The 27,175-nt window shown below is 38.0% G+C and overlaps 1 protein-coding gene across 4 annotated transcripts in view; it reads left to right on the top strand.

Annotated features, from left to right (window-relative positions):
* The window catches only part of LOC131682057 (voltage-dependent calcium channel subunit alpha-2/delta-4), a 189,378-nt gene extending 167,878 nt beyond the window's left edge, over positions 1 to 21,500 (top strand). For 2 of the 4 annotated variants that reach the window (XM_058963232.1, XM_058963230.1), the window contains one exon: positions 554 to 21,500. In XM_058963232.1, coding sequence (XP_058819215.1) covers positions 554 to 738 — 185 coding nt within the window. In that variant the 3' untranslated portion in view covers positions 739 to 21,500. Of the gene's footprint in view, positions 1 to 541 lie in introns of all 4 variants that reach the window. The other 2 variants (XM_058963231.1, XM_058963229.1) reach the window with 1 other exon arrangement.
* The last annotated feature ends 5,675 nt before the right edge of the window (positions 21,501 to 27,175 follow it).

Here is a 27,175-nt window from a genome sequence, read left to right as displayed (position 1 = left end):
CCATCCGGAGCTTTCATTGCTTTCAGCCCTTTTTCGCCATAAGAAGCTCATCGTTAGAAACTCGATTGTGACCAGCATTTCCACCGTCTTCATTAATGTACGATGTAGGCGGTTGGGTCGTGCTTCGGGAAAAGACCCTCCACGATAAAATTCAATTTTTCAACGCATATTTCACCTGACGTCGTTGGAACCTTGATCTTGACCATCACGACACGGTAATCGTTACCACAGGGGTTAGCGTCTACTTCTCTGCACAGAAGTAAGTAACCATTATCTCGCGTTTAAAAGCGGCCCAGGCCGCCCAGAATATCACCTTACACTCTTCTCTGACTGTCTCAAATTTTGATCTCTAAACGCGTCTTCTGGATTTTAGGCAGGTAGCGCGGAGGATGCTGAGCCTTCCGTTCCATGTTTACGCCGGACACGCCGCAATGTGTGCTTCGGAACACTTTAAACGAAACATCACGCAATATATTTTGATTTTTTTCCTTCCTTATAAAGCCTGCCCTTAAATTTCCTGCAGTGCATTAATTCAACTTAGTTTTCGTTACAGGGGCCTGCGGCGTCCGCCGGATGGCGAAAGAAAAGATGCTGAGGAAGCGACCAAGTCGCTGTATCAGCTATCACCCGGAGGAAATAGAAATCAAGCAGTGCGGCAAAGCTACAGCCCTGTTCCGAGCGTCCGTCTACTCAACGATAGCGTGCTTTGTACTGATATGGATCCTGAACTCTGCGTGATAAATCTTTCTCGGATTTAACTGTTCAACTTTCAGCAGAATACTACTACAATGACTAAGCCATAAGTTATGTCAGCACCGGGAGCATATAGCGATGAAGGAGAAGAAGCTTGTCGAGTGAAGAGTGAATTTTTTACACGAGCACTATTATCTTAGAAGTCATTGAGAGGTGAATGATGATATGTGATTCTCTTCTATTCTGAGATAAGATTTGCAGTGAAAATACCGATACAGATAAGAGTACTCGGTCTACTGTGAGTCATAAGGTGAGATGTTATAGATGTATACATATTAAGTATTAGTAAGGAGGACTAATGAATTCGAACGAAAACGACAAAATCGACAACGTCAACACTAGAACCCCACTACTTATTGAGAACAGGTGCCACCATAATGCTAACGATCAGTACCGTTTGGCACAAATATCACGAGATGAAGACGAACAGCGATCTACAACGTGGAGCGGAACCATAAAAGGAAACCTAACCAAATTCAATGGACAATACGATGTTTAAAACTTTAACTAAACACTGAATCAAATTTGAAATTTAGTCAAACCAAGCAAGAAAGAGAAACTGTCAACTGTCTGTGGTACATTTTTCCGATTTATTGATCACACTTTAGGGGGAGAGGGAGCTAAATTCTACTCGCAAAGAACACTGGAAGTAAATCATAAACCTTAATCTATTCGTGACATAGCTAATAAAAACGTAAAGGAACGTGACAGCCAGACATAATGACATACATTTTCAGTTGTAATAAAATTGTAAAATAATAGCATATACATAGAAAGAGCGCAGAATTTTAGAACTATATAGTTATTTGAATAAACCAGAAATTAAAAAAAAAATAGCATAAAAAAAGAAATTTGTTAGCGTAATTCCGTTAGTAGTTAAAAAATTAAACAGTGAAAAATTCTAATAAATATATAAGTTGACTTTTTGTTGAATGATAGTACCTTGACCGATGAGAGGGCCTCCTGTCCATCGATGATTATTAATTATTATCTAATAAGTACTACCTAGACATTTGAATTTTAAATTTTCGTTGTAACATACACCTATTGGGAGAACCTGATATCTGGAAATAATCGAGCTTAATTTAGAAAGAATTCTTCGTTTCGTTTATTATGGTTTGAAACAAAACGCAGGAGTTAAAAAAACATCAAAAGTTAGTCAAAAGTTTGTGCTCTTCCTTGCTATAAAAGCAGTGTTCAAAAAGCTGTGAAATTGAATATAGTTTACTCGAATCAAGTTTCATGGATTGACGGTGTGGTGTGCCCTGCCCTGCCCCGATTGCCCCTAGTGCAGCGGGTGGGTAACTTTTCATCAAACGAATACACACCAAACCGTAGATAAGGCTGATTGCTATTGCTTCTCGTCTACACTGCAAGATCGAGTGGGTTCGATCTTCGATTTGTAATTAGTTGTACATACATATATTTACGGTCGAGAGAGGAGCCGTTCTGTTTTGAATTGTTCCCTGGTAGTGCAAATATTTAGTAGAAAGCTTTAAGTTTTGTGCCAGTAGAGGAAATATTTCCGTTGATGGTTTAGATATCTGATTGATTGTATTGAGCGCATAATTTTCTGCTGTTGATTGACGATTGTTTGAAAGAAGTACGAGAATTAGGGGATTGTTTAGTATCTCTTTTCAATGATAATTTGGTAGTGAATAGAAATGTGTGTAATAACTTTGACACAAATTACCAAGGACATTATTAATGCATTTGAAGCTTCCCATGGTCGCGTGGCTGTTGCATTGCACAAGCGTTTCAAGTTTAACTCTATACAGGCCCGTGCGCAAGGGGATGGTTTTGGGGGTTCAAACCCCTCCCATGAGGACACTAGTTGTGAGTAGATCGGCTACACATCAACGGTCGGTCAGCGGGCTAGCAACGGCATCTAAGGAAAAAGCATTATGTCAGAGAAAATCGAGATATCGTTATATGCAGTAATTTTACATCCGATGATCTTTCCGTCGGAGTGACTGGCTCTTAAATGGCTCGCGAAAATGGTCATCGGTATCGGGAGAAATACCACCGCCGAGAAATTCTCAGCAGCAGCTTGCAAATAAATAGGAACGAGTAGCACCAAGGAAGAAAAGAAACCCTACGACGGTGGTTGTAAAGAGATGTAAATCATTATGGTCGACACCTCCGGATCAGTTCGTGTCTCAACAGGTGACGATATTTGCAGCAGACCTTAGCAGGTCAGATATTCCGAGAAGGTTGGACAGCAAGCAAGAAAAAACATGAACGAATAATACAAAATAAAAAGAGCATGAGTACAATCTCCACTGAAGTAGTGTCTACACAGAAATAATTCGTTAATGAATTCATGAAAAAATCGCTATTTCGTGAACTGCACGATTTACGAAAACCGTGACCAAGATCCTGAAATTATGAATACTAAACCTCATATGCATGAAACTATTTGTGTTTCCACAAAACTAGTTCGCCCCGATTATATACTATATGCTACGTTCACCTGTTAGGACATGTTAAGATATGTCTAAGGAACAACCTTTGATGATATGTGGGCATGTAGAGCCTATTAAATCAGAATGTAAGTGATCTTCCTGTAGAAACATAGCAAAAACACGATTTTTGATTGGAGACACCTCTAAATCATGTCCAAATTAAGCCATTTTTGGCGAAAGTTCTTAAATTCACACCTAGAACAAAAATTTAAACTGACCGATGTATACTTCAAGATTTTTTTTAAAATGTGGCGAGGTCTAATATGCATGGCGCTACATTCGTATGTTTGGTTGGGTTACTGTTGTTCGCTGGACATGTTTAGTTTTTATCTTGTTCATAATTTGGGGATATACAGCCGACACTCAAGCGATTTTGAAGATTTCAGGAGCTAATCCGCGATTTTTGGGATTTCTTATCACGTTACTGTGCTATTTTATTCATGAGTTTACTATACAATTTTTATGTCAGAGTAGCGGGATCTATGTTCATGATTTCAGGATATTGGTGACGATTTTTGATATTTTTGTCACGAATTGTGTGATATATGTTTATGATTTCAGGACCTTAGCCACGCTTTTTGTAATTTCTGTTCATCCTATCGTGATATTTTATTCGTGAGTTTACTTTTAAATTTGACACGTGAAGTAATGTGACATGATATCAGCAGTTTCATCGTGGTATTCGTAATTTCTTGCGATCTGTTACTACTTTTTACTTTTTGTTACTATCGGTTTTTTACTCGGAGTAACGTGACAAGGTGAACTGGAACATAAAAGTGTGACTAGTTCGCAGCATCTTGCTCTGTAAACTATATCACGAGCACGATTTGTGGCGCTTAGCGCAGTTTTCGTGATCTATTCAGACATCACACTGAATCGTATCAAATGAATAATGATGTTCGAGGTCCTAATATTTTTTTTGTATCTACAGCTCGTACCTATTCTGGGTCGCTAGCAGCTGGATATTTCATGAAAAAGTGCATGGAACAAGAATGCTTCCACGACTAATACACCAAATTTTGTGAAATTAGTTCACGTGAAAATTTCATTACCATGTTGCATGAAATTGAATATGATTAGAGATATCTTCACGCAAAATAGATCGTGAATCATGACTAGAAATCACGAACTCTGTCATGAATACATTAATAATATGTAATGAACTTGGGAACCATTTCACGAGCACGGATATTGGATCGTGACTAATATATTAGGAATCTGTTTACGATTACATGAATAATATTTGATGGCTTTGTGAACTATTTGCACGAATGGTAACTTGTGACTATTAGATAAAATGAACCAGTCCACGACATGAATAATATTTCATGATTTTGTGAACTATTTCAGAAGCATGAATTTCACGAGCATTGAATGGATTCGTCAATAAATTCTGAGTTAAAATAGAGTTGAAATAGATCACAAGAAAATATCCACAATGTTTTGAATTTGGGCACTAATGTGCCTAAAACTATGAATAACATCATGATTCAACTGAGATTAATGATCATAAAGTTGTGAACTAGCTCATGTACAGAAAAATCGATTTGGTAATGACATGGAAACCGTGACTGAAGTTCACAAAACAAAAACAAATATTTCCCCTAATAAAGGCGTGATGAGGGCGTTTTTGAAGCGAAATTGAACATAATTACATAACGCATGATTTTTGTTTACAGTCCTGTTTTCGTAACGTAAAAATGTGAATGTTCCAGAATTCATGGTACTTTATTCATGATTGTAGGAACAATGTTTTTACAGTGTAACGGTGGCCACGGATGGATGAGGATGGCAAGATACAATAGGTTTAAGTTTGGTCGGTAGGACTATTTATTTCAAACCACTAGCCAAGTATAATAGACATTTACCCAATTTGTTGAACTGAGTCGATTGGTACACAATTCTCGGCCTTTCAGGTATCATAAGAAATCTTCAAAGTTTAACCTTTCTTTTATAAGAAACGTAGAAAAATCAAAATCCTCCCCATGAGCATTTTCTGCGCACGGGCCTGTCTATAACTATTGTGTATTCCAATTATTCGTATTTTTCGCGATTTGAAAAATGGAGCTTTCGGCACATGTATACAAAGTACATCAGTACAACCTGTAGATGTGTATTACACACTAAAATTTAGATGTCGATTTCAGCAACATTTTGTCGATCTTTTTCCAACCAAATTTTGCAGAAATTCAAAATACGAAAAGGTCAGCAATTTGAGTTAACTTCATTTGATAGCTTTGCTGCACATGCAGTAATTGAAATTGGCAGCTCAACGACGCTGAATCTCTGAATAAGGACTCGACATCACCTTCTTTTGTTTACCGTTTATCTGTCAGTATCATTCCAATAACACCCCACTGAGACGTCCAAAAAATTGTTTCAAAATCGTTCAACACGGGTCCAACGGTGAACCTTTGTTGAACGGTTATTTGGACGTTGTCCAAATTGGTCCAACGAACGTTCTTCATTGGACGATTTTGAAGCCAACCGTTCTTACCGTTCAAATATTACGAAGATCGGTTGAGTATGTTTAGAGTTTTTACTATAAATGTAAAAAAAGTCGCACTCCTACATGTCGTAGGTGTTTATTGATGACAAAATTTGTATGGAGTGTCATAATCGTGCATGGAAAATTTTCCATCGAAAAAAACCTCAATTATTAAATTTTATTCATATCTTTGGCTTTATGTGATCTATAAGCAATCGGTGGAATTCATTTTGAAGGAATATAGAAAAAATAGTTATTTTTGGCTAAAGTGTTGCCAAACATGCTATATTTCCAATTGAAAACTTAAACTGCACTTTTCTCACCATTCGTGTATTTTTGTTTTGAAAATGATTATGCCATTGAGTTTTTCAAATAGCTTTACCCATAAAAACGTCTTATACATCAATATAACTTGAGCCAATCCCCAGACACAGTCACTTGAAGCAAAAATTTTGAAATTTCTCAGTACGTTTCTCGCTATATCTCAGTAATCAAGCAGAACGTAAAATTTCTGAAAACGCCACTTTGTGGTGATTTTTTAGACACGTGATGTGTCATATCTAACTCAGTTTACCACAAAATGGTGTTTGTCATAACATAGCACAACAGCGACGATATGTCGAATTTAAAATGGTGTGTGGTTTATTCACGAAAGTTGTTGATTTGCATGCATACAGTTGTATCAGGATTGTTTAAATACAGAAATTCTTTAACTTTTAAGAGAATATATTTTATAAATCAATTCGATTGATGTATTATTCCAAACATTGTTCAAAATTTACAACATTGACTTTCTTGTCACAAAACCTGCAGGATTACCGTTCAATTACTATCCATCACACCAAAAAATAATGAAATTTAAATCAATACGAATGTAAACATACAACGATTGAATCAAAAATTTGATTGAAAATTACGTTAAAATCAATTGGAGCATCAAACAGCATACAATTTTACACTTTCATTCGTGTAATATTACATGTCATTCATTTTACAGCAGTATTCGAGTAAAAATACATTGAAGTGCATTGGTTTTCCGTTTAAAAAACTGTAATTTTCAATCCCCGTGTAAAATTATAATAAAATTCGCTGAAGAAATCACGACAAGTCGTGTGTATTTGTGATGGAACTTTATTTTACATTTATATTCATGCTCCAAATATGTGCATGAAAATAAACTTAAAATTACAAAATATTTTTTCTGTGAATGTTCACATCTTTCACAAAAAACGGAAAATGGTGTATTTCCAAATTACAAAAAAAAAAAACAAATCGATTATGTGGCGCATTGAATGAAGTGAAATTTTATAACAGTTTCAGTAAAAAAATGATTGACACTATTATTGTGAATTTTACCCCTCGATAGACTCACAGCAAAATAATTTTGTCACACGAAAATATGGTCACACCGTATAGATGTCATAGATTGGTTGTTGCGATGACTAACAAAAACAACATTGAACGCACTCTCTAGGATTGTGCATAAGCTGTCCGGTTTGTTTATTTGCTGACTTTGTGAACTAGTCAGTTGCAAATATCAGTTGCAAATATCTTCCCCTGCCGAGACGCGAATTGATCCTGAGATAACATAACGATTTACATATCTTTACAACCAGGCCCGTGTGCAGAAAATTCTTAAGGGAGGGGTTTTGATTTCTTTGTTCCTTGAATAAGGAAAGTATAGAGACTCTCAAACGTTCAAGTTTTTTCCGAGTCCAGGAGATATGAGTCCTGTGTCGACTTGGCCAAACAAAATGGGACAACGTCCGTTATTGAGAAGGAATTTTGATCAGACACCACCGCCCGCTGGCTCATGGCAGTGCCGGATGCATACTGTGGTGGTTTGTAGTAAGTCTACCGACTTCCGGGATTGTGTTTTTGCTCTTTTTATTTTGCGTTAATCGTTCGTGTTTTTTATGTTGTGTCTTGCTTACTGTCTATCCTTCGTGGTATGACTGACCTATTCAGGTCAGCTGCAAATATTGTCACCTGCCGAGAAGCGAATCGATCCAGAGATGATTAATTCTGTTTTACAACTATCTTCGCAGGGTTTTTTTTATCCGTTTTGGCGATACTCGTTCCTAAGTATCTACTAGCTGGTGCTGAGAGTTTACCGGCAGCGGAATTTCTCCCGATACCGATGCCCGTTTTCGTGAGACATTTAGTTCTCAGCCAATATGGCGCAGAGATCACCTACGGCGAAATTGCTATAGGAAATGATATCCAGATTTTTTCCGAGTTCGAGTTGAAGGTTCGTTATTTTCTCTCCTTAGCTGCTGACCGACCATTGCTGTGTAAACGGTCTACTCACAATTGTTGTTAATATCGAAACATTTGGAGACTTATTTCTAGAATGACCAAACTCGAATGGCATTGTATGTCTAAACAGCTCTAAGTATAAAACATTTATTCCTGTTTAGGAAGGTAAGGAATTATCAAAAGTAATTCCAAACTCTCATGGGAAGGGTTTGAACCCCCAAAACCCTCCCCTTGCACACGGGTCTGTTTACAACCATCTTCGCAGGGTTTCTTATCCTTCGTGGCGATACTCGTTCTTAACCCATTCATGCCCATGTTGTTTGTGGACAACAACGTTTTTAAACTGCTATAACTTTTGATTGCGGCAAGATTTACTCACAAAAACCAGTAAGGCTAATAAATGTGACCATTGCCTTTCATTTGAGTATTAACAGTTACAAGGATCAGCTCTAGAGCTAATGTTATTCCAATTCGTCTAAATGCATTCCGATGGAGCAGTGCTGCCAGGGACAGTTTACGATGATGACTGAAAATGAATTTTTCATATATCTTCGTTATTTTGCAATATGATTGAAAATTGATAAAACTTATCAATTTATATTGTCTTTGGCTACGTTTTTCACGCAATTGGACTATTGTAAATATTCTAGGAGAATTGTATTGAGTATTGGAAGGTAAAAATTGAGTAGCACTGCTAGGGAAGCACCTACCTTTATGAAAAAAGGCTTTTCGTGTTTCTTAACCTCACCGTTTTCAAGGAAAAATAGTTTTGAAACCCTACATGCACGAGAAAAAAGTTGGGCATGAAAGGGTTAATTATCATTGCGTGTTAAAATGGCTCGCAATACAAAAATTTCATTCCTGATCAGGAAGTTACAAAATTTTCAAAATTCAAAAATCTCATGGGAGGGGTTTGAACCCTCAAAATCTTTCCCTTGCGCACGGGCCTGCTACAGTAAACAAGTTTTTTAGAATATTTTATTCCATTTATTATAAACCAGGTTAATAATACAACGTCGATTAAATGACCACCTCCGTTTGATACACAAAAAGCATCTCCTTTGCGGGCATTTTGCATGACATTCGGCAGCATTTCGGGCTTAATGGCAGCAATTTCAGCTCGTATATTAGATTTGAGTTCGTCAAGGTTCTTGGGTTTGCTAGAATAAACTTTACTTTTCAAGTAACCCCACAGGAGAACGAGGAGGCCATTCCAAATCACCATTTTTTGAGATAACGCGTCCTGCGAATTTGCTCTGCAAGAACTTGATTGTAGCGGCTGCGGTGTTGATAGATGACCCGTATTGTTCAAAATAGAAGTTTTTCAGACATTTTTTCTGCATTTGTGGACAGAGAAAGTGCGCCAAAATCCAACGATAGCGTGGGATTATCGATGGTCTCCGGCCACTCCGTACACTTCGGCCCAAACAGTTACTTTCTGGTGTTTGATGTATAACGTGCAGGTTCTGTGTCCCCTAAATTCTACAATTTTGTTTATTTACTCCGCCGGAAAAGGTGAAGTGAGCTTCGCCCGTCATTATAATTTTGTTCCACGAGCGCACACACAGTATTCACTATTGAACGATCGTTTTCAATGTAAAACGCTGCGATTTCAGCGGCGTAAATCGACTCATAGCTAAAAATTTGTATTTATCTGTCAAAATCGGCTGAAAAATGGCGGAGTTGTTCAATATTGAAATAGGATACATTCAGATGGCGCACCCTGTATACCACTCCTTTCTAACCTTACTATCTTATCACCAGAATAGGATTCTCCGGCTGGATACCAAATTATTAATAAAATTGAAAAACGTCGTACACGCTTTATCAACCATATTTTTTTAAAACAACGCATACGTCCTTTTGATTTCCCACGGTCGTATAAACATCAATATTAGAACCGCTTTGATGTGGACATATGCGCGTAACAAAATGTCGTAAGCGACGTTTTTATTCAGTTACCTATTTTTACAACTGCACCTAAGACAAGACGTGACAATGGGAGGGGCGATTTTGTTTCAATTTTGCGTCAGAATATTCCAGCTCCTGATTCTGACTTTTTGCACCGTACGCAATGCTACTGTAGGGATAGCGAAACAATGTTTGGCAGTGTTGCTATATTTATAGGAAAGGATTGTCTTTACTTTTGACAAATAAAACTATTATCGTTAAAAAAGAAAAAATGACTAAATTGAACAGAAATTGTGCAAAAAAGTGAAACAAGTATTTATCATGCATTTACTGTATACGTGGTTGATTCACTTTAACAAAAAATAGACAGAAACCGCACCATAATCTTAAATTTTCCAGAAAATGGCTTCATCAAACCATACAAAATACCCATCACATGAAAAAACAGTGCCCTTCATCTATGGATTCATGATTCAGAATATTGCCGCCATAAATTAAATTAACAAGACTCCATTTTCATTAATAAAAATGGCGTCTTCCAAACAGATTTCGGCAGGGTGAAAATGTGCGAAAAAAGAATGTCGAAGGAAAATTAAGAAGCCGATTGTCACGTCTTGTCTTAGAACTGTACATACGCTTATATAAAAAGGAAAATAGGAGCGACTTTTTTAAATAAATGTATCATTTCACTAATGTCCTTGAAAAATTAATTAATTGTTTTTCGAACAAAACTTTTAATGCTTTTCCAGAGGAATAATTACCACTCCTTTCCAACGGAAAATGGTAGTGTATTGGATCGATAAAGAAAATTATACCCACACACCACTCAAAGAGCAAAAAAAATAATAACCTAACTGTTGTAAATGACGATACGCTGATTACTTACCGATAAAGTAATCACAAAGTGGCACAAGACTAATAAGAATTCGAAAAAAACCTTTTCTAAGTTTCAAATTTTTCTACGTCGTACCGTCAAAAAATATGAAAACCAAAAAAACCGGACCATTCGACGTTTGTCTTATGTTTACATATCGCGTATGAGAAGACAGAGAGGTAACAACAAGATAACTGACTTTTCGGGCTTATACTTTTTGTCGATGTCTATGTTTTTCTTTTAAACTCGATAAAACATCTAACGCACTCTATTGTGATGTAGATGAACTGTGAACTAAGGCTTCAGGGGTTAACTCAACTTGAAATGTAATTGTTTCCTAATTACAGAATAAATTATTTGTTTGAACAGTCGCATGCGCTTTCGTGTCTCGAGATCAGTCCTATGTGCTACGACATATGTGAGGCCTATTCAGGAAAAAGATCGTATCGTAAGTTGATAAAATGTCATATTGACAGAAAAAGGTTGTATGGTCAAGTTTTGCGTATTAACCCATTCATGCCCATGTTGTGTGTGGACAACAACGTTTTTAAACAGCTATAACTTTTGATTGAGGTAAGATGTGCTCACAAAAATATGTAAGGCTAATAAATGTGTCTATTGCCTTTCATTTGAGTACTAACAGTTACAAGAATCAGCTCTAGAACTGTAGTTTTTACAATTAGTCTGATTGGATTCCGATGGAGCAGTGCTGCCAGGGACAGTTTACGTTGACAACGCAAAATGAATTTTTCATATATCTTTGTTATGTTGCAATATTATTAAAAACTGATAAAACTTATCAATTTAGACTGTCTATGGTTACATTTTCCACACAAGTGGATTATTGCAAATATTCTAGGAGAATTTTATGGAGTATTGGAAAGTAAAAATGGAGTAGCTTCTAGCACAGCGAGGAAAGCACCTATCTTTATGAAAAAAGGCTTTTCGTGTTTCTTGACCCCATCGTTTTCAAGGAAAAATAGTTTTGAAATCCTACATGCACTAGAAAAGAAGGTGGGCATGAAAGGGTTAATAATGATAATCGTTACAATTCCTAAGCAACCGCATTACACCACTAAAGCAAGGAAAGAAACAAAACCGTAGACGATTTTTTTAGTTTTTAGGGGTGTAAAGTACTCAAACCGAAGGTTATTTTGGTTTACGATTTTGAAATTTACTTTGAGGAGAAATTCTGAAGAACCCGTTATTATTATAGCACGATGCGTAGTAGTTAACAAAAGAGAACTTTTCTCTTTTGTTCGCTATCAACGACTGTGCTGCACGGTTAAATAAAACAACCTGCAGAATAAGTTCTTTTAACTTACTTTTGAGTTGTGCGTCGCTTTCGCACTTATTAGTGTTGTCAAAAACAGAACGAGAGATTCGACTCAGTCGAGGTCTTCCGTGGAGGAAGGTACTTTTGAGTTGTTTGAGGTATACTCAAAATTAGGTAAATTCAACTTAAATTTGAGTATAAAAAACCTATCAATGAGTTGTAATTTTTGCCGTGGTTAAATGGAAACTACCTTCAACACGGTTTACCTAATTTTAAGTTCCCCCACGATACCACGAGATTGAGTCAAAGGAACTCAATTTTAGGTAGTTTTTCGTTTCCGTGTGGGAGATAAACGGATTTCCCACCAAAGTGAATTTCGACAGTAGGCTTTTGAGTCCTAATCATATGTTTGTCGAGAAACCTTTTAATTCTGGTGACTTGAGATAGTCACTAGAAACTAAATGAAATTTTGAAAAGTAATTAATGAAAACAATTCCAAATCTAAGACAGCAGAAACTAAAAATCCCAAAAACATGTTCTTTGTCACGAGAAAGGGTCCATTGACGAATTCTTGATGTAGAATTCGATTTATACAAATTACAATTTACTCTCCTTACAACAATGGATATCCTAGAGTTTGAAGTATTTATGAGGCAACTGAATATGACAATCCTTGACGGTGCTGTAATATGCGAGGTATGCTAAATTACACGTTTAAAAGAAGACGTCAAATCGAAATGAACAGAAAAATATCCATAAAGTGTTAAAAAAAGTAAAATCAATTAACACTGATTACTGATAGCTCCTAATTTACGAAGCATTTGTTATGGCACCACCAGAATAACTAGCAACTACAAATATGAAAAAGGTCAACATCTCTTGCTTCCGACACATGACAGCGAATACATCGCACTTACTTCCCCTTTTCCGAAGATTATTTAAGTAAGGTGTAAGGACAACTTTCTATAATGATTTCGGTTACACTTTCTAAGTCAATTCCTCACTTCGTAGAACAAATATATTGATACTAATCTGTTCAATATTTGGTTTGTTTTTTAATAAAAGAAATTTGCTCGAATTTCCTGGTTACAACATGTTCATTATGATTGATTGACTAATATATGATTTAGTATCAATTGGCATCCGATGGAAAGTAAGGACAAAATCCTGACAGTTAGTTCTACCACTACTGTATACGTTTCGGCCTATCAGCAATGTTAATACAATACTAGTGAATATAATTCGTTGGTATATGAACATCTCAGTAAAACCAGTTGTCGACATACTCTCAGAAAGTTCGGCTTTCTGTTTCTGTGCGGTGTGCGATTAAACGTTTGTCTTGGCGTTACTTTGTGCTTTTTTCACAAAGGCCACATTCCTCTGTCTTTTGTTCGTACAGGAGGATTAAACAAGAGCCAGCTGTATAACCTGGATTGGTTTGTCGTTAGACACCAGTTTAAAGATAAGTGGTTTTTATCTTTTTGAACACATTTATTGTTCTCTTCCATCTGCGCGGATGCTGACGTTTTCGATGGATCTCACTGTATGGACAAATGGAGGTTGAAACGGGTTCAACTCCTAAAGCTATCTCGGTCCAATTGCTACCCAGAACTTTCAACTGGTCCATTTGTGGTCTTCCTTCGTCCCAAGACCAAATTTCTGAATTTTCTTCAGATTTCTAAAGACCTGACAGAACGGTTCTCGGCCGTGAAATTTCAAAGGTGCGCCCAAGATAGGCGTGTCGCTGGCCAACTCAAAGCAGGAAAACGATATTGCTTGCTGTAAGCACTTAACGCGGGATTACAATATGTATATTCCAGCGGTAAGTGTAGAGACCGAAGACGTGGTCAATGATGAGCGTTTGAAATGCGAGGATCTGCTGCAGTACGGGGTTGGCTGTTTTAGAGACCGCTGGTTTCAGCCGGTGAAAATACTTGAGTGCAAGAGTTTGATGATAACCGGTCTTCCTTAATTCACGATCTTTGCGACAACCTCAATTAGACAATTTTAAACGAGAGAAAATAGAAATGACACGGATTCCTGCTCTCCCTGCGCGCCTTAAACTTGTCCCTCTGCTCAACATAGCAGCGATTAAATTGTGCGTAGAAGGTGATCCCATGGTAGTGACCATCTGCCAATCGCAGTCTCAATCGATAACGGCTCAAGGCCATTGGAATCAATCCTTATTTCGTATGGCCTCACACGAAATATCGATTGGAATAGCTATGCTGCCGCGAAATCCGACAACATCGAACTTACCCAAGAACTTCCTCCGGAGGAAGAGCACGGCTTTTAGCTGGCTTGATTCTCGACAGCGTGTATCAAGCTCAGACTAAACCAGTGCCTGGCACGGAAATACGTTTTTCCAATCCGTGGTGGGACAAAGAAGGCTCAGACGTGTACGCGGAGAAGGCCGCGCCGTATGAGACCTTCTGAGACGACGGGGTACCCGATAGCTACCGACAATACGCGACGTCGGAAACGCGAGTGAAGTGTTTAATGAAAGCCAAGAAACGTAGTTCCTGGCGCCGGTTCGTTAACGGACTAACGAGAGAAACATCGATGTGTACTCTTTGGTGCACGGCTCGACATATGCGAAACCAAAACAGTACTAACGAGAACGTGGAATATTCAAACCATTGGATATTCGATTTCGCCAAACTTTCTTCTATACAAATTGCAGACGACGGTATGGTTTCTGTTGCGGGACCTAAAGCTGTCGGTCTACAAGGACAATTGTCTACTTGGGCTAGTAAGTTGGGTATTAAATTCTCTACGGAGAAAACTGAGCTAGTTGTGTTTTCCAGGAAGCGTGAACCAGCACAACCACAGCTCCTATTAATGGGTCGAACTATCGCTCAGGTCTGCACAGTAAAATATCCAGTTTTTAGTTTTCGGGGCCTTTGAAATCTGGCTATCGAGGCGGGAACGTATTATTTTGACATAAAAAATCATGTCTGGTCCATACAAATTTTCAGTAAATGCACCATTCTTAAATATGTACTTCTTTCAAACAATCCGATATCAATCAGCTGTCAATGTATAAAGTCGACGTTATGAATTGCTAAAAGAATGAACAGTTATGATTTTTAAATAAGCAAACAAACAGACAAGTAATGATACCGAACGAATGAGCATATTAAAAGAAACGTCGTTTTTCTCCGGATCAAAAAATAAAAAAAACTAAACAAACACATTCAAATGAACGAATCTAAAGGACAGGTCAGGTAATAATGGTACACAAATACAAAAGAACGCGGATACAAAATACGATCAGCAATACCACGGAAAACTAAAGATTGTGTAACTAAAGTAACTAAACAAAACTAGCGAGTGTAATAACTGAACTAGAGATGGAAAAATGACAAATCTACACCACAGATTACGCTCCAATCGAGATTAGACGAACCACCAGTTTGGATTGGGCATTTTAGTTGATAGGTTGGAATGGTTGCGTGAGTTCTTACAGAGAGTGGCTTTGTGATTCTATAAATTTCTTGGCGTGTGTTTCACTCTAAAAGAGTGCTGGCTCCATCGTCTGAGAATAAACTGTTGTTTGCTTTCCCATCACTATCGATTGCATATGTATCGTTGTAACTTTAAACTCACCTAATTTTAAAATTTTGTCTGTCTTTATAATTTCAAATGGACATATTTAAGACAAAAAATACGAGATAAAAGTTTTATATAACGTCTTCCATATAGTATTAATGAAATGAAAATTATTGAATCGTTTTGATTAAGTACGAATGCGAGTGGTAGGAAACGGAACTAAAAATGAAGAAACCTGCACGAGGTGTTTGTTTATTTAAAAATGAATATATAGAATCTATGAACTCTATAGTTAGATCGTAAGGCGAAAAGAAGAAATATTTTAAAGTTGACTCTAAGCCAAGACCTGATATCTCCAGAGAAACCGTTAGAGGGCAAACGCTAATCAGATTATACAAGTCGTGTGAAATGGAAATGTCCTCTCAATCTGGCCGTCGCAACTTTCACACTATGTAAAAAAACCAATCTAGTTCTTGTTAGTGTCAAAAAGCTGCAGGCCGCACAGTACACGCCAATGTCCGGAAAGGAAGAAACAAAAACTCTGTTTTGGATCCAACTTTTGTTCCAAATCTAGCAAAACTTAAAAACACGTGGGGAACTTATCAGCTAAGGAAAGTTCTATAAATATGTTATATATCTTTAAAATATTATAAAGAAAAAAGAAACAAAAACCCTTAGATAGTTCGATATCATAATTGCATTTACCGAAGGAGGCGAAGAAAATCACACACACAAAAAAAACGAAAATTACATCAGTCTTATCACATTACTGGCGAAAACGTTCAGTGTAAATATCAATTCGGAATCATGCAAAAACAAAACAAAACAAAAAAAAGTGATGAACGTCATAACCATAGCTACAAAATTGTGTCACATTTATTCTGGATAATCTTAGCAAGCAGTAAAACATTTATCTATTGGGGAATAAGCACCTGGTAGTCTAATTCCCACTAATCCTATTATCGTTACATAACTGGTTCTGTTTGCTTGTACTGAAGTTTTGTTAGAGAGGCAATAGAACTTTAATCATACTGATTGGTTGAAATCATACAAGCTGCATTTAAAATTGAAATTTAAAATATGAGAAGATAGTGCTCTAGCAATTCTATCGTTGCGCTATTTTCAGATTGCTGCCATTAATTCAGGAGGGTGTTCTGTTTGACAATTATTGTTTTAAAGTAATTTTAAGCAAATCAAAGTAACAACCAATGTCTACTTCTTAACAGGATATCAAGCCCATTGCTTTTCAACTTTTCACCAAAAGCATGCACCCAGCTTATCATTTTAGGGGCATGCTTGAAAGTTGATAATTTTGCTGACAAAAAGTCAGAAGAATTTTCTGAAAGCTTAGATACAAAATACTAGATATGGATTCGCAGCAGCATTTCCCTATTATTCCATCTAGCAAGTATAAAAGGAAGTATTCTTAGCTAATGTGATTTTTCTGTAACCATCGTAGAATTTTTTGAAATCTGTTTTTTATTACAGCGAATGTTTATACAGTCGTTTGATTTTGATTTATTTTTATTTACGCGTCAATTTTTTTTTTCGTTCATCACGCTTTTACAGTCGTGATTCGCTGGTTGAGCCACACCATCTGTCCAACGAACAAATTTGATTCGCAAGTGTCAAAAACTCTCCAAGAAAGAAGTTAGCGGTTTAAATGTATCTGTTTACACCTCTAATCATTGTCAAATTGATTGTCAAAGTAAATTTGACATGAAACTTTGACATTCAGATGTCTTCTAGTTGAACAATGGTTCAACTATCGGAGGTCCAACTAAAAGCTGTCCAGTTAAAAAGCGACCAACTAATGAATCACGACTGTACAAACTTTTCCATTTCAAAGCAACAGTCGATAAATTTAATTGATTGGCTAAGAAAATGTAAACAGTCCTTGTTTGACACTATCGATCTTCCTTGGCGGTGAATTTAGCCACATGGGTTAGAATTTTTGACAGTAATCCCAATAAGAGGATAGGGATAAAGCTGTTCAATAAAATTAAAGATGCTGAATGCCTCTGGATAAAGACTCGACACGTCAATGGTTTGTTTACCATTTATCTGTCAGTGTCATTCCAATCGAGCACGAGACCTGTCAATGGCCCTCGTTCCAGAAGGATTCGAAGCGATTTTCTTCAGAATGGGGGCTTTTGACAGGTCTCGTGCTCGATTGGAATGACACTTACTGATAAATAATAAGAATAAGATAGAGATGGCGAGTCTTTATCCAGAGGGATTCAGCGTCTTTAAATAAAATGCGTGGTCGTAATAATTCTATTTGAAAATAATTTTTATTTGTTATTTTTCGTACGAAGAAGTGAAAAAGAAAAATTAGACTATGTATCTTTAACGTTAGCTACACCGGAAAAAAAATCAAAAACATCATATGGCTTAATGACTAAATCGGGCCATTAATTCTATGCTTCATTTAATGACCGTGTGGCGATTGAACGATTCGGAAATCTGTATGTTGTTCTCTGATCAGAACAGCATCCAGACGTCAAACCGGCGTGGCGAAAGGATTTCGTCTGCAGTTCTGATGTTATCTAAACACTTTAAGAAAGGAGATGTGGTGATTGGACGATTCGGAAATAGGCGTCGAGAATACATACTAGTGTGACGGAAAAAAACGTACAACAAATGGAAGAACAGGTGCTTAAACTTCCACCCTTTGAATGCGACAACGTCCCTGTGTCACAACTGCGACAAAAATGGATTGACTACAAAAAGCAATTCCAGTATGTGGCAGATGCCATTGGGAAAAGAAAAGTAGAAAACTGAAGAGCATATTCTTGGCACTAGCTGGGCAACAGTTACAACGTGTCTATGAAAGCTTGCCAGGTGGCAGTGGTGAAAACACCGCAGGAGGCGAAGATGATTTCAAATCCATGATAAGCAGCCTACTCGTCAAGGCTTCGCCCCAGAAAGACACGACACGTTCGAATGATATTCGTTTTGGTAATTGAATCCTAGTGACGAGGAAACTCTCGACAAATTCCTACTCCGTGCGAAACAACATGCGAGCAAATGTCATTTCGGACCCGCGGAGAATTAAAGCAAAGATGCTGCAGTAATTGACAGAATCTTGATGCTAGCGCCACTGGAGCTCCGTCGTAAGATTTTGGAGAAATCAAACATAGAGATGGAGAATTGACGAAGCTTGTGAACACACATTAAACGTTAGTTACAATCCAACGTCCGCCGTAAATAGAATATTTGACAGACCGGATAGCCGGTGGTCACAGAACCCGATCAGAATGAAATAACAAGATTATATCAGAACACAATTTTTGTATCATATTGTGTTATAAATTAGGTCTCGTAAGTAGTTAAAATAACAAAAATTTATAACAAGTAACAATGCGAGATATAGTTTTGAAATATTTCTGTTATGTATTTCTGATCGGGAACCGCAGAGGTAACGAATGCGGTAGATGCGAAGGTAAATTACATAAAGCAGACGATCTCTGTCCAGCCAAGCACGCTAAATGTGTTTGCAACTCTCAAGTGCAATATGCGAAAAAAAGCAAAACTGATCCTAAGAAATGGAAACTGGACACAGCTTCCGTACACATCCATCGAAAAAGCCGAAAATTAATTCTATCGAAGAGCCAGCATCTCCAGGAAGCGACAACGAGCGCCAACATTCCTCCTTCATATACGCGATCAGTGATAACCAGGCATTGTAATTCTCTCTCACTCACGCGAGAAGCAGCTTATCCGATGTCCAACTTTTCCGAGATAAGATGAGTCGCAAAATTCTCCGTCTCCACAAATAGCGTGAGAATGATTTTCCTGATAAAATTTATTTGACTTTTTCCTTCTCACCGGAGAAGGTGAAAAAATTTTAATTTCGTGGAAATCAATAAAAACTTCAAAAAATACACTTAATTACAAAGAAAAGCGGCAATGAAATATGATAGACTTGTTTTTTCGTGTTTTGGAATAACGGCAGGAAAGCAGCGAGCGAAAAAAGGATACCGTGGTAAACTCATTCACTCATTCTCCGGCTGTTTCATTTATCCGGAGAAATAACACGTTGTATTTATCCGGAGAAGTTGTGTGATTGCCAATAACTTTTCTTGTGAAAATGTGAGTTTTTATTGACGCAGTAGCAAACCATCCGGGCGCATTTACTCATATGAGCGATAAATACAATGCCTGGTGATAACCATGATGAACTCGTTTGGTTTAAGGTCGGTCAAGTCGTAATCGAAATGATGATTGACTCAGGATCAAAACACAATATTATTGATTAACGAACATCTGCTTTCCAGATTGAACGGTACGAGCTGGTTTCACGTCACGATATAAAGGACGCATATCATCAAGTGGAATTACACGAGTAAAGCCGTTTTATAACGACCTTTATAACGCATCTGGGGATGTTCCGATACACTCTAATGTTCGGTATTTGCAGTGCCTCCAAACATTCTCAGAGAATCATTGATCAAATACTAATCGGCTGCCCCAACTCATTTGACTATCAATATAACATCTTATAACAAAATCTGTTACGAAAATTTTATTCTGTTATAATCTTGTTATTTCATTTTGATCGGGTTTGCTTGGGAACTAGCGACAATCCTAATCTAGTGCTCTGTATCCACTGCTGAAAGTCTACCGTTATTGTCTTCTAATGCAACATTATGCTTGTTTGTCGGTTAATTCCTATTACACAATTAACTTTTGTAAATCGAAACTTGGAAATCTGATTGACGAATGAAAATTCGCTAGTTCTACAGAACTAACGTGCTCTTACATTTAAAATATTGCACCAACATTGCTACTTTGGGAAAAGTGTTCAAATTATGGTTAGATGAACATACAACCCGAAATGTGAATTGCTAATGTAACTATTGCTACTTCTCAGTTATCATCGAGTTTGGTACCCGCAAGTTTAAGTGTTATATTTTAAACTGGAACGCACAATTAGTGAACATAAAGATCCAACAAAGTACTAAAAACATAGCAGTAGTATACACTTTTTCGTTATTCCATCTTTGAAAGACAAATTACCCACCAAGTCGAAACAACTCAAAAACCATCAGTGACGAAAACAAAGAAGCTATGCTCCAAAGAAGAAGCCACCAAATTTAAACCATATCAGAAATTAAAGAACATTGCAGTGTGCGTGTGGATTCAATTAAAAAAAAACTTTCCAAATATGTCATTGCTTCGTTCATTCCATGGCTATACTCATCGATTTGTAAAAAAAGACGACAAACTAAATCAAGAACACAGACAAACTACTATTCACGACTCTTCAGAATCCAAATAGAATTCAATTATAATAGGTATCGAAACCATGTCTGAATATATTCTTTTTCTCAGCAGAAGATCCGATAACTTTCCGAAAGTAACATAATGACTCGAACTCATATCCATGTGAACAAAACTAATCTAGCAAAATATCGAAAATTTTTCATTCCATTCCCGTTATGTATCATACTGTTAAAATCTTTTTCCATTGCAAATCAAAACAAAAACACGCGAAAATTCGAAATATGCCGATCAACACCATTCATCCAGTTCAAAACCCATTTAGAAAAGTTCCATTTGCAGCACGGCTAAAAACAAACGAAAAGCTAATCAGAAAAGAAGAAAAGTTGAAGCAAATCTGCTTAGAACTGTAAGATCATCTTAACTAATGAACATATAATTAAGAGAGATAAATGTAACATACGGTTATTACCCCTAAACATGGTCACTAAAAAAAATAAATGAAACAACTAAACAAAACAGGCGGAAAGCAAAACGTTATCAGACGAAACGAAAATGAACCATGCGAGCTGGTAATGATGAAATAATATCACAGCGCCAATGATCGAGCATGGGTCGGAGGAAAATAAAATAAAATAACAAAATGGCGGAAACAACTAATACTGTAATTATTGGAATAAAAATAAAAAACCCGAATAGCGTTCTGTGTATCACTAATCCGTGCCCCCCTAATTTAGCGATTTTAGCGATGGATGTTGCTGACCCCAAAAGGTCGTAACGTAGTTGCTGGGAGTCCGCAAAGAAGAATAGCTTTTCCGGGTGCATATAGAAAATTAAAGCTTTTTGTTAACAAATTGAAAATAATATATTGAGGTCATGCAAACTAATTGGTGTGTATTCCGCTCGAAAAAACGGAGAGTAAGATCCAATCTCCGGCAGATCTGGATAATGCGGCAAACGCCCTACAAAAACCTGTTTTAATCTACCTACTGATGCAATTGAGCCTTTCTCATTTATCCAAACTTTGATTCATTAGCTGGTTTTGTTCAATGGAATTGTTGAAATGTCTATTACATTCTTATTTCACTTAGCACAAAAGTATTGGGGAGACCGGGGCTAGTTTGCGGTGTTTTCAGTTTCCATTTTTTACCGCTTTTATGTAGGGTTACTGTGCCCTAATTCATCTTAGCACCTCTATCCATCCCATCCATTTGAGCACATTAGTTAGAGCAGCATCTGCTCTCTCTATTCAACGCATTAATAATAAAGGTGCGCATCATGAATAAAGGTGCGATGTACTCGACTTTTTGCATCGCTCAAACGCTAGTATTTTACATTTTCTAGGCGAGATTTTTAATTGTACTGCTTCTTAGAACCGAGGCAAAGATATTGATACCGATTTCAGAGCAATCCAATCACTAAAAGCCGAGTTATCATGTGGCTGTTGCCAACACCGAAGAACCGATGTGACTTAAATTGTGGAATATGCCTGGAATCCGGGACTTCCGGAATCGTCGATAGTGGACAATATATCCAAAGAATGTTTGATTGGCAATCAGTGATCTAGATGTGTGAATCGAAGTAATTTGGTGATCATTTCAATAGCCTCTGCGGTGTTACGATTGTACCGATTTATATGAGAAATTACAGTGTAACCTTACTAACCAATCTGTAACTCCGAAACCAAGAGTCAGAACCGAATGAAATTCAGCAGCAGTAAATGGCATTACTGTATCTTTCATTTGAAATCAAGTTTGTAACAATCGGTAGAAAGGTGTCATTTTAGATTAGAAACTTGGCGAGTTTCCCGGAGGTGAAACTCATAGGTGGTCAATTGGGTCAAAGCTGCTTTGATTTATCATTAGTGATCCAGACCCGCAAACTAGAGTAATGTTGAACCCATTTTAATATGTTTTACGTCACTTCGACATCATGGTTGTACCAGTTTATATGGGAATTTGCTGTGTGACCGCACTCTTCAACCCGTAACTCCGGAACCGGAAGTCGAATCAACTAAAAATTCAATAGCATGGGAGCGTTATACCTTTCAGATGAAATAAAGTTTGTGAAAATCGGTTCAGGTATCTCTGAGAAAATTGTGAGTTTAAATGACACACACATACATACACAGACATTTGCCGATCTCGACGAACTGAATCGAATGGTATATGACACTCGGCCCTCGGTTGAAAAGTCGATTTTCAGTGATTGCATAGCCTTTTTTATATGAGAATGGCAAAAAGGATCATAACCACCTACAATGCCAGTTGCCCTCTTGTAACGAGATCTGCATGTCGTGATGTTTTTTGGTGGAACGAAACTTTAGCAACACTTAGCAAGGAAGCTAGGCGCCCGTTCAATAAAGCGAAGATTACCGGTAACTGGTCAAACTACAGGACTGCTCTTACCAAATGTAACACTCAGTTGAGAAAAGCAAAAAAATATCAATGCGCGAGTTTTGTGAAAACATCGGAAGCTTTCCAGAGGCAGTTCGCGTTCAAAAGGTCTTATCAGAGGATCACACAAATCCGAAGGACAACAATATCAGCTTCTTTCTCCGAACAGCCTAGATAAGCCGTGTAGTGTCGATACAAATCACCCGGAAAAGATGGAATACTTCCCGTGCTACTGCAAAAGGGATTTGATATTCTTAAACATGTCTTGAAAAAGATTATGCTTTCCAGTCTTGCTACCCGGTATATCCCGCAAGCATGGCGAGAAATAACTGTTAGACTTATTCCCAAAGGAGGGCGCTCAAGCTATGAAGAAGCCAAGAGTTTTAGGCCTATCAGCTTAAGTTCTTTTGTTCTGAAAGCTTTGGAACAGATAATCGATCATCACATCAGGAACGTTAGTTTAGTTGAATATCCACTGCACAAAATGCAACATGCATATCACTGTGGGAAATCCACGATCACTCTGCTTCACGATGTTCTTTACAACATTGAGAAAGCCTTCTCGCTCATGCAATCTAGCTTGGGTGTATTCCTAGATATTGAGGGTGCTTTTGACAATGTGTCCTTCCAGTCTGTTCTGGAAGCGACGCGCGGTCATGGGAAACCTGCATGTATCTCAGGTTGGATAAACGCAATGCTTAGTAAATAGTAACCACATACTTTGCTCGTCACTGCGACAGGCTGAGATACGGAAGTTGAGTATTTGCGCTTGTCCTCAGGGCGGCGTTCTGTCACCATTGTTATGGAATTTGGTAGCCGACGGCTTGTTGAAAAAACTCAATGAGCTTGGATTTCCAAACTACGGGTTTGCTGACGATTATCAAATACTAATTACTGGATTTTGCATCGGAACAATCTTTGACTTAATGCAACAGGCATTAAGAGCTGTCGAACAGTGGTTAACCCAAGCAAAACTTCAATGGTTCTTTTCACGAAGAAGCGAATAACAACCGGGGTTCGTCCCTTGCAGTTCTTTGATTCTGAGCTACTGTGTGCAGATCAAGTCAAATACGTTGGAGTTATATTGGATTCCAAACTGAATTGGTCTGCTCACATTGAGTTCAGAGTCAAGAAAGCGTTCATGGCCTTCGGGCAGTGCAGATGAACTTTCGGAAAGACGTACGTTGTATGTTGTTTGTACGTCCAATACCGTCATACGGATGCCTTGTGTGGTGGCAGAGGGGAGAGGTGATGACAGTCCAGTCACAGCTAAACCATCTGCAAAGAATGGCGCTCATGGCGTTGACTGGTGCTTTCACCACGACTCCGACTGCTGCTCTTGAGGCACTTCTAAATATCAAACCATTACACATACACCTCAAACAAGAAGCACTATCATGTGCATACAGACTGCAGGTTACTGGGATTTGGAACAGTAATCATGTTGATCTTGCTACCAGTCATACACGATTGTGGTCACAAATGGTTACATGGGGTGAAGATATTCTTGCTCCCAACGATATTACACTCACTTGTAGTTTTCCTTACAGGACATTCCATGTGAAGATTCCCTCTCGAGAGGAGTGGTTGTCTGGCTATATGGAAAGACAACAACAAACGCAAGTGTTCTATTACACTGACGGTTCTCTGATGGAGGGACGTGCTGGTGCTGGTGGCTACTGTCGTGAAATGAGATTGGAACAATCTCACTCACTAGGTAGATACTGTATTGTATTCCAAGCAGAAATCTTTGCGATTATGTGCGGGGTACAATCGGCCCTTCAACTGAGTTTGTCCGGCAGAGTTATAAACTTCTGCTCCGATAGTCAGGCTGCAATTAGGGCCCTTAGCTCAGACAAATCCCGGTCCAAGCTAGTGATCGCGTGCCGAACCTAAATCGAAGAACTAAGCATTGTCAACACTATCAACCTTGTCTGAGTGCCCGGGCATTGCGGTATTACTGGAAATGAATGGGCTGACGAATTGGCCAGGGCAGGTTCAGCGATTGACTTCGTTGGTCCTGAGCCCGCGCTGCCAATTTCGACAAGTTGGATAAGGGAAAAAATACGGTCCTGGGCTTCGTCCGAGCACCGCAATTATTGGAGAAATCTACAAACGTGTTGCCAAACAAAGGCGTTTTTAGAACAACCGTGCCCAGTGATTTCGAAAAATCTCCTACATTTTTCGAAGCTCCACTGCGGCATGCTGACCAGGGCTTTAACCGGCCACGGCAAACTCAATTATCACATGGCAACTATTCAGCGCGCTGAGTCCTTTTCATGTGATCTTTGTGAATCCGACTACGGAACCTCATATCATCTGATATGCAACTGTCCAGCGGTAGCGCAATTGCGATTTCGAGTCTTCGGCCGTCCTTATATAGACGAAACCATGTTTGGACGACTGAAACTCAGACACATACTAAAGTTTGTAATCTAATATGGTAAATGTGGTAAAGAGCCTTCCAATTCTATTCCCCACACCTCCTTGTCCTTTCCTTCCGCTCAGGAAATGATGAAAACACACGGCAAGGCACAAATCCCCGACTACATACGGGGAACGTGCCATTCAAGCCAATATATTCTGATTCCTGATAGGCACCCGTTCAATAAAGCGAAGATTATCGGTAACTGGTCAAACTACAGGACTGCTCTTACCGAATGCAACACTGAGTTGAGAAAAGCCAAAATAATATCAATGCGCGAGTTTTGTGAAAACGTCGGAAACTTTCCAGAGGCATTTCGCGTTTAAAAAGTCTTATCAGAGGATCACACAAATCTAGCCAAATATGTCAAATGGTCCTAAGTGCAAATGACAGTTTCTCTTTGTTTGCTTTCTCTTTCGCTAATAACTCGGCCGTTTATACGTTTGTTCCTTAACTCTTAGCATAATATGCTAGTCGTAATCACAAATTTTCGATATATCCTGAAACAATATTGAAAAGTTTTATGATGCCGCCGTAATAATCGAAATAGAAAGTAAACAAAGAGAGGCTCTCATTTTCACTTAGGACCATTTGACATGTTTGTCGATAAATGGCCTAGGGCATGTGACAAAAAGCCGATGTTTCTCTCACAATTAGCAATAGTGAAACATTGGATGTTCTAATTAGAGCATCTGTTAGCAGCGGTATGCGACCTTACTTACCTTACCGTTCATGCTAAAGCCTTGTTGTTAGTGATGACTGATTTTTGCAAATAATCGATTATCCGTTAATCGAATAATTTTTGAGAGCTTGATTAATTCATTCGATTAATCGACTAAGATAATCGATTAAAATCAATAATCGATTACTTAGTAAATCCTAGTTTGTCAACCAAAAAAAAAAAAAGGTCGCGACACATTTTGAAAAATTTGGAGAAGTCTGGTCATATTTTTTTGCACAGCGACTTTCATTTTCAATGCCACCCTTCATTAATTATGCTCTCGATTAATTGATAGCAGCTACTCGATTTGCTCGATTATACCGAAAGCTTGTAATCGATTATTGATTTTTCGATTATTTTAGAAATTAATCGATTATTTGCGTTAATCGAATAAAAAAAGACATCACTACTTGTTGTCTCTTGCTGTATGCAGAAGCCGTTTTCACCCCACTCGGTCCATTGCTGCTTGTCGCCAGCCTCACAGTCTCCGAAGGGTCTGCAGGTCGTCCTCTATCTGGTCGATTCAACGTGCTTGCATGCGACCTCTAGTAGTTATATTCTCTTTTGTTAATGTTGATGACAGTAGTCCAACGAACGTGCTTCATTGGACGATTTTGAAACCGACCGTTCTTACGGGGTAGATTCGAAGAAGCCCCTCTTTAATGGGGGAATGTATGTATGCATGTATGAATTAAGCTCAAATACAACAACCGGTTCCGACTTAATCGGTTTAGGAATCGATTATTACATTTGAGTTGGAATCCATTCACTATTCCGAATGGTTTGAACGGGTTTGAGTGTTGGTCACGACCAACACGCTGAAAAGGCA

Source organism: Topomyia yanbarensis, chromosome 2 (genome assembly GCF_030247195.1).
Source record: "Topomyia yanbarensis strain Yona2022 chromosome 2, ASM3024719v1, whole genome shotgun sequence".
NCBI lineage: Eukaryota > Metazoa > Arthropoda > Insecta > Diptera > Culicidae > Topomyia > Topomyia yanbarensis.
Note: the sequence above shows the minus strand (reverse complement) of the source record. Positions and strands in the feature narration are given on the sequence as shown.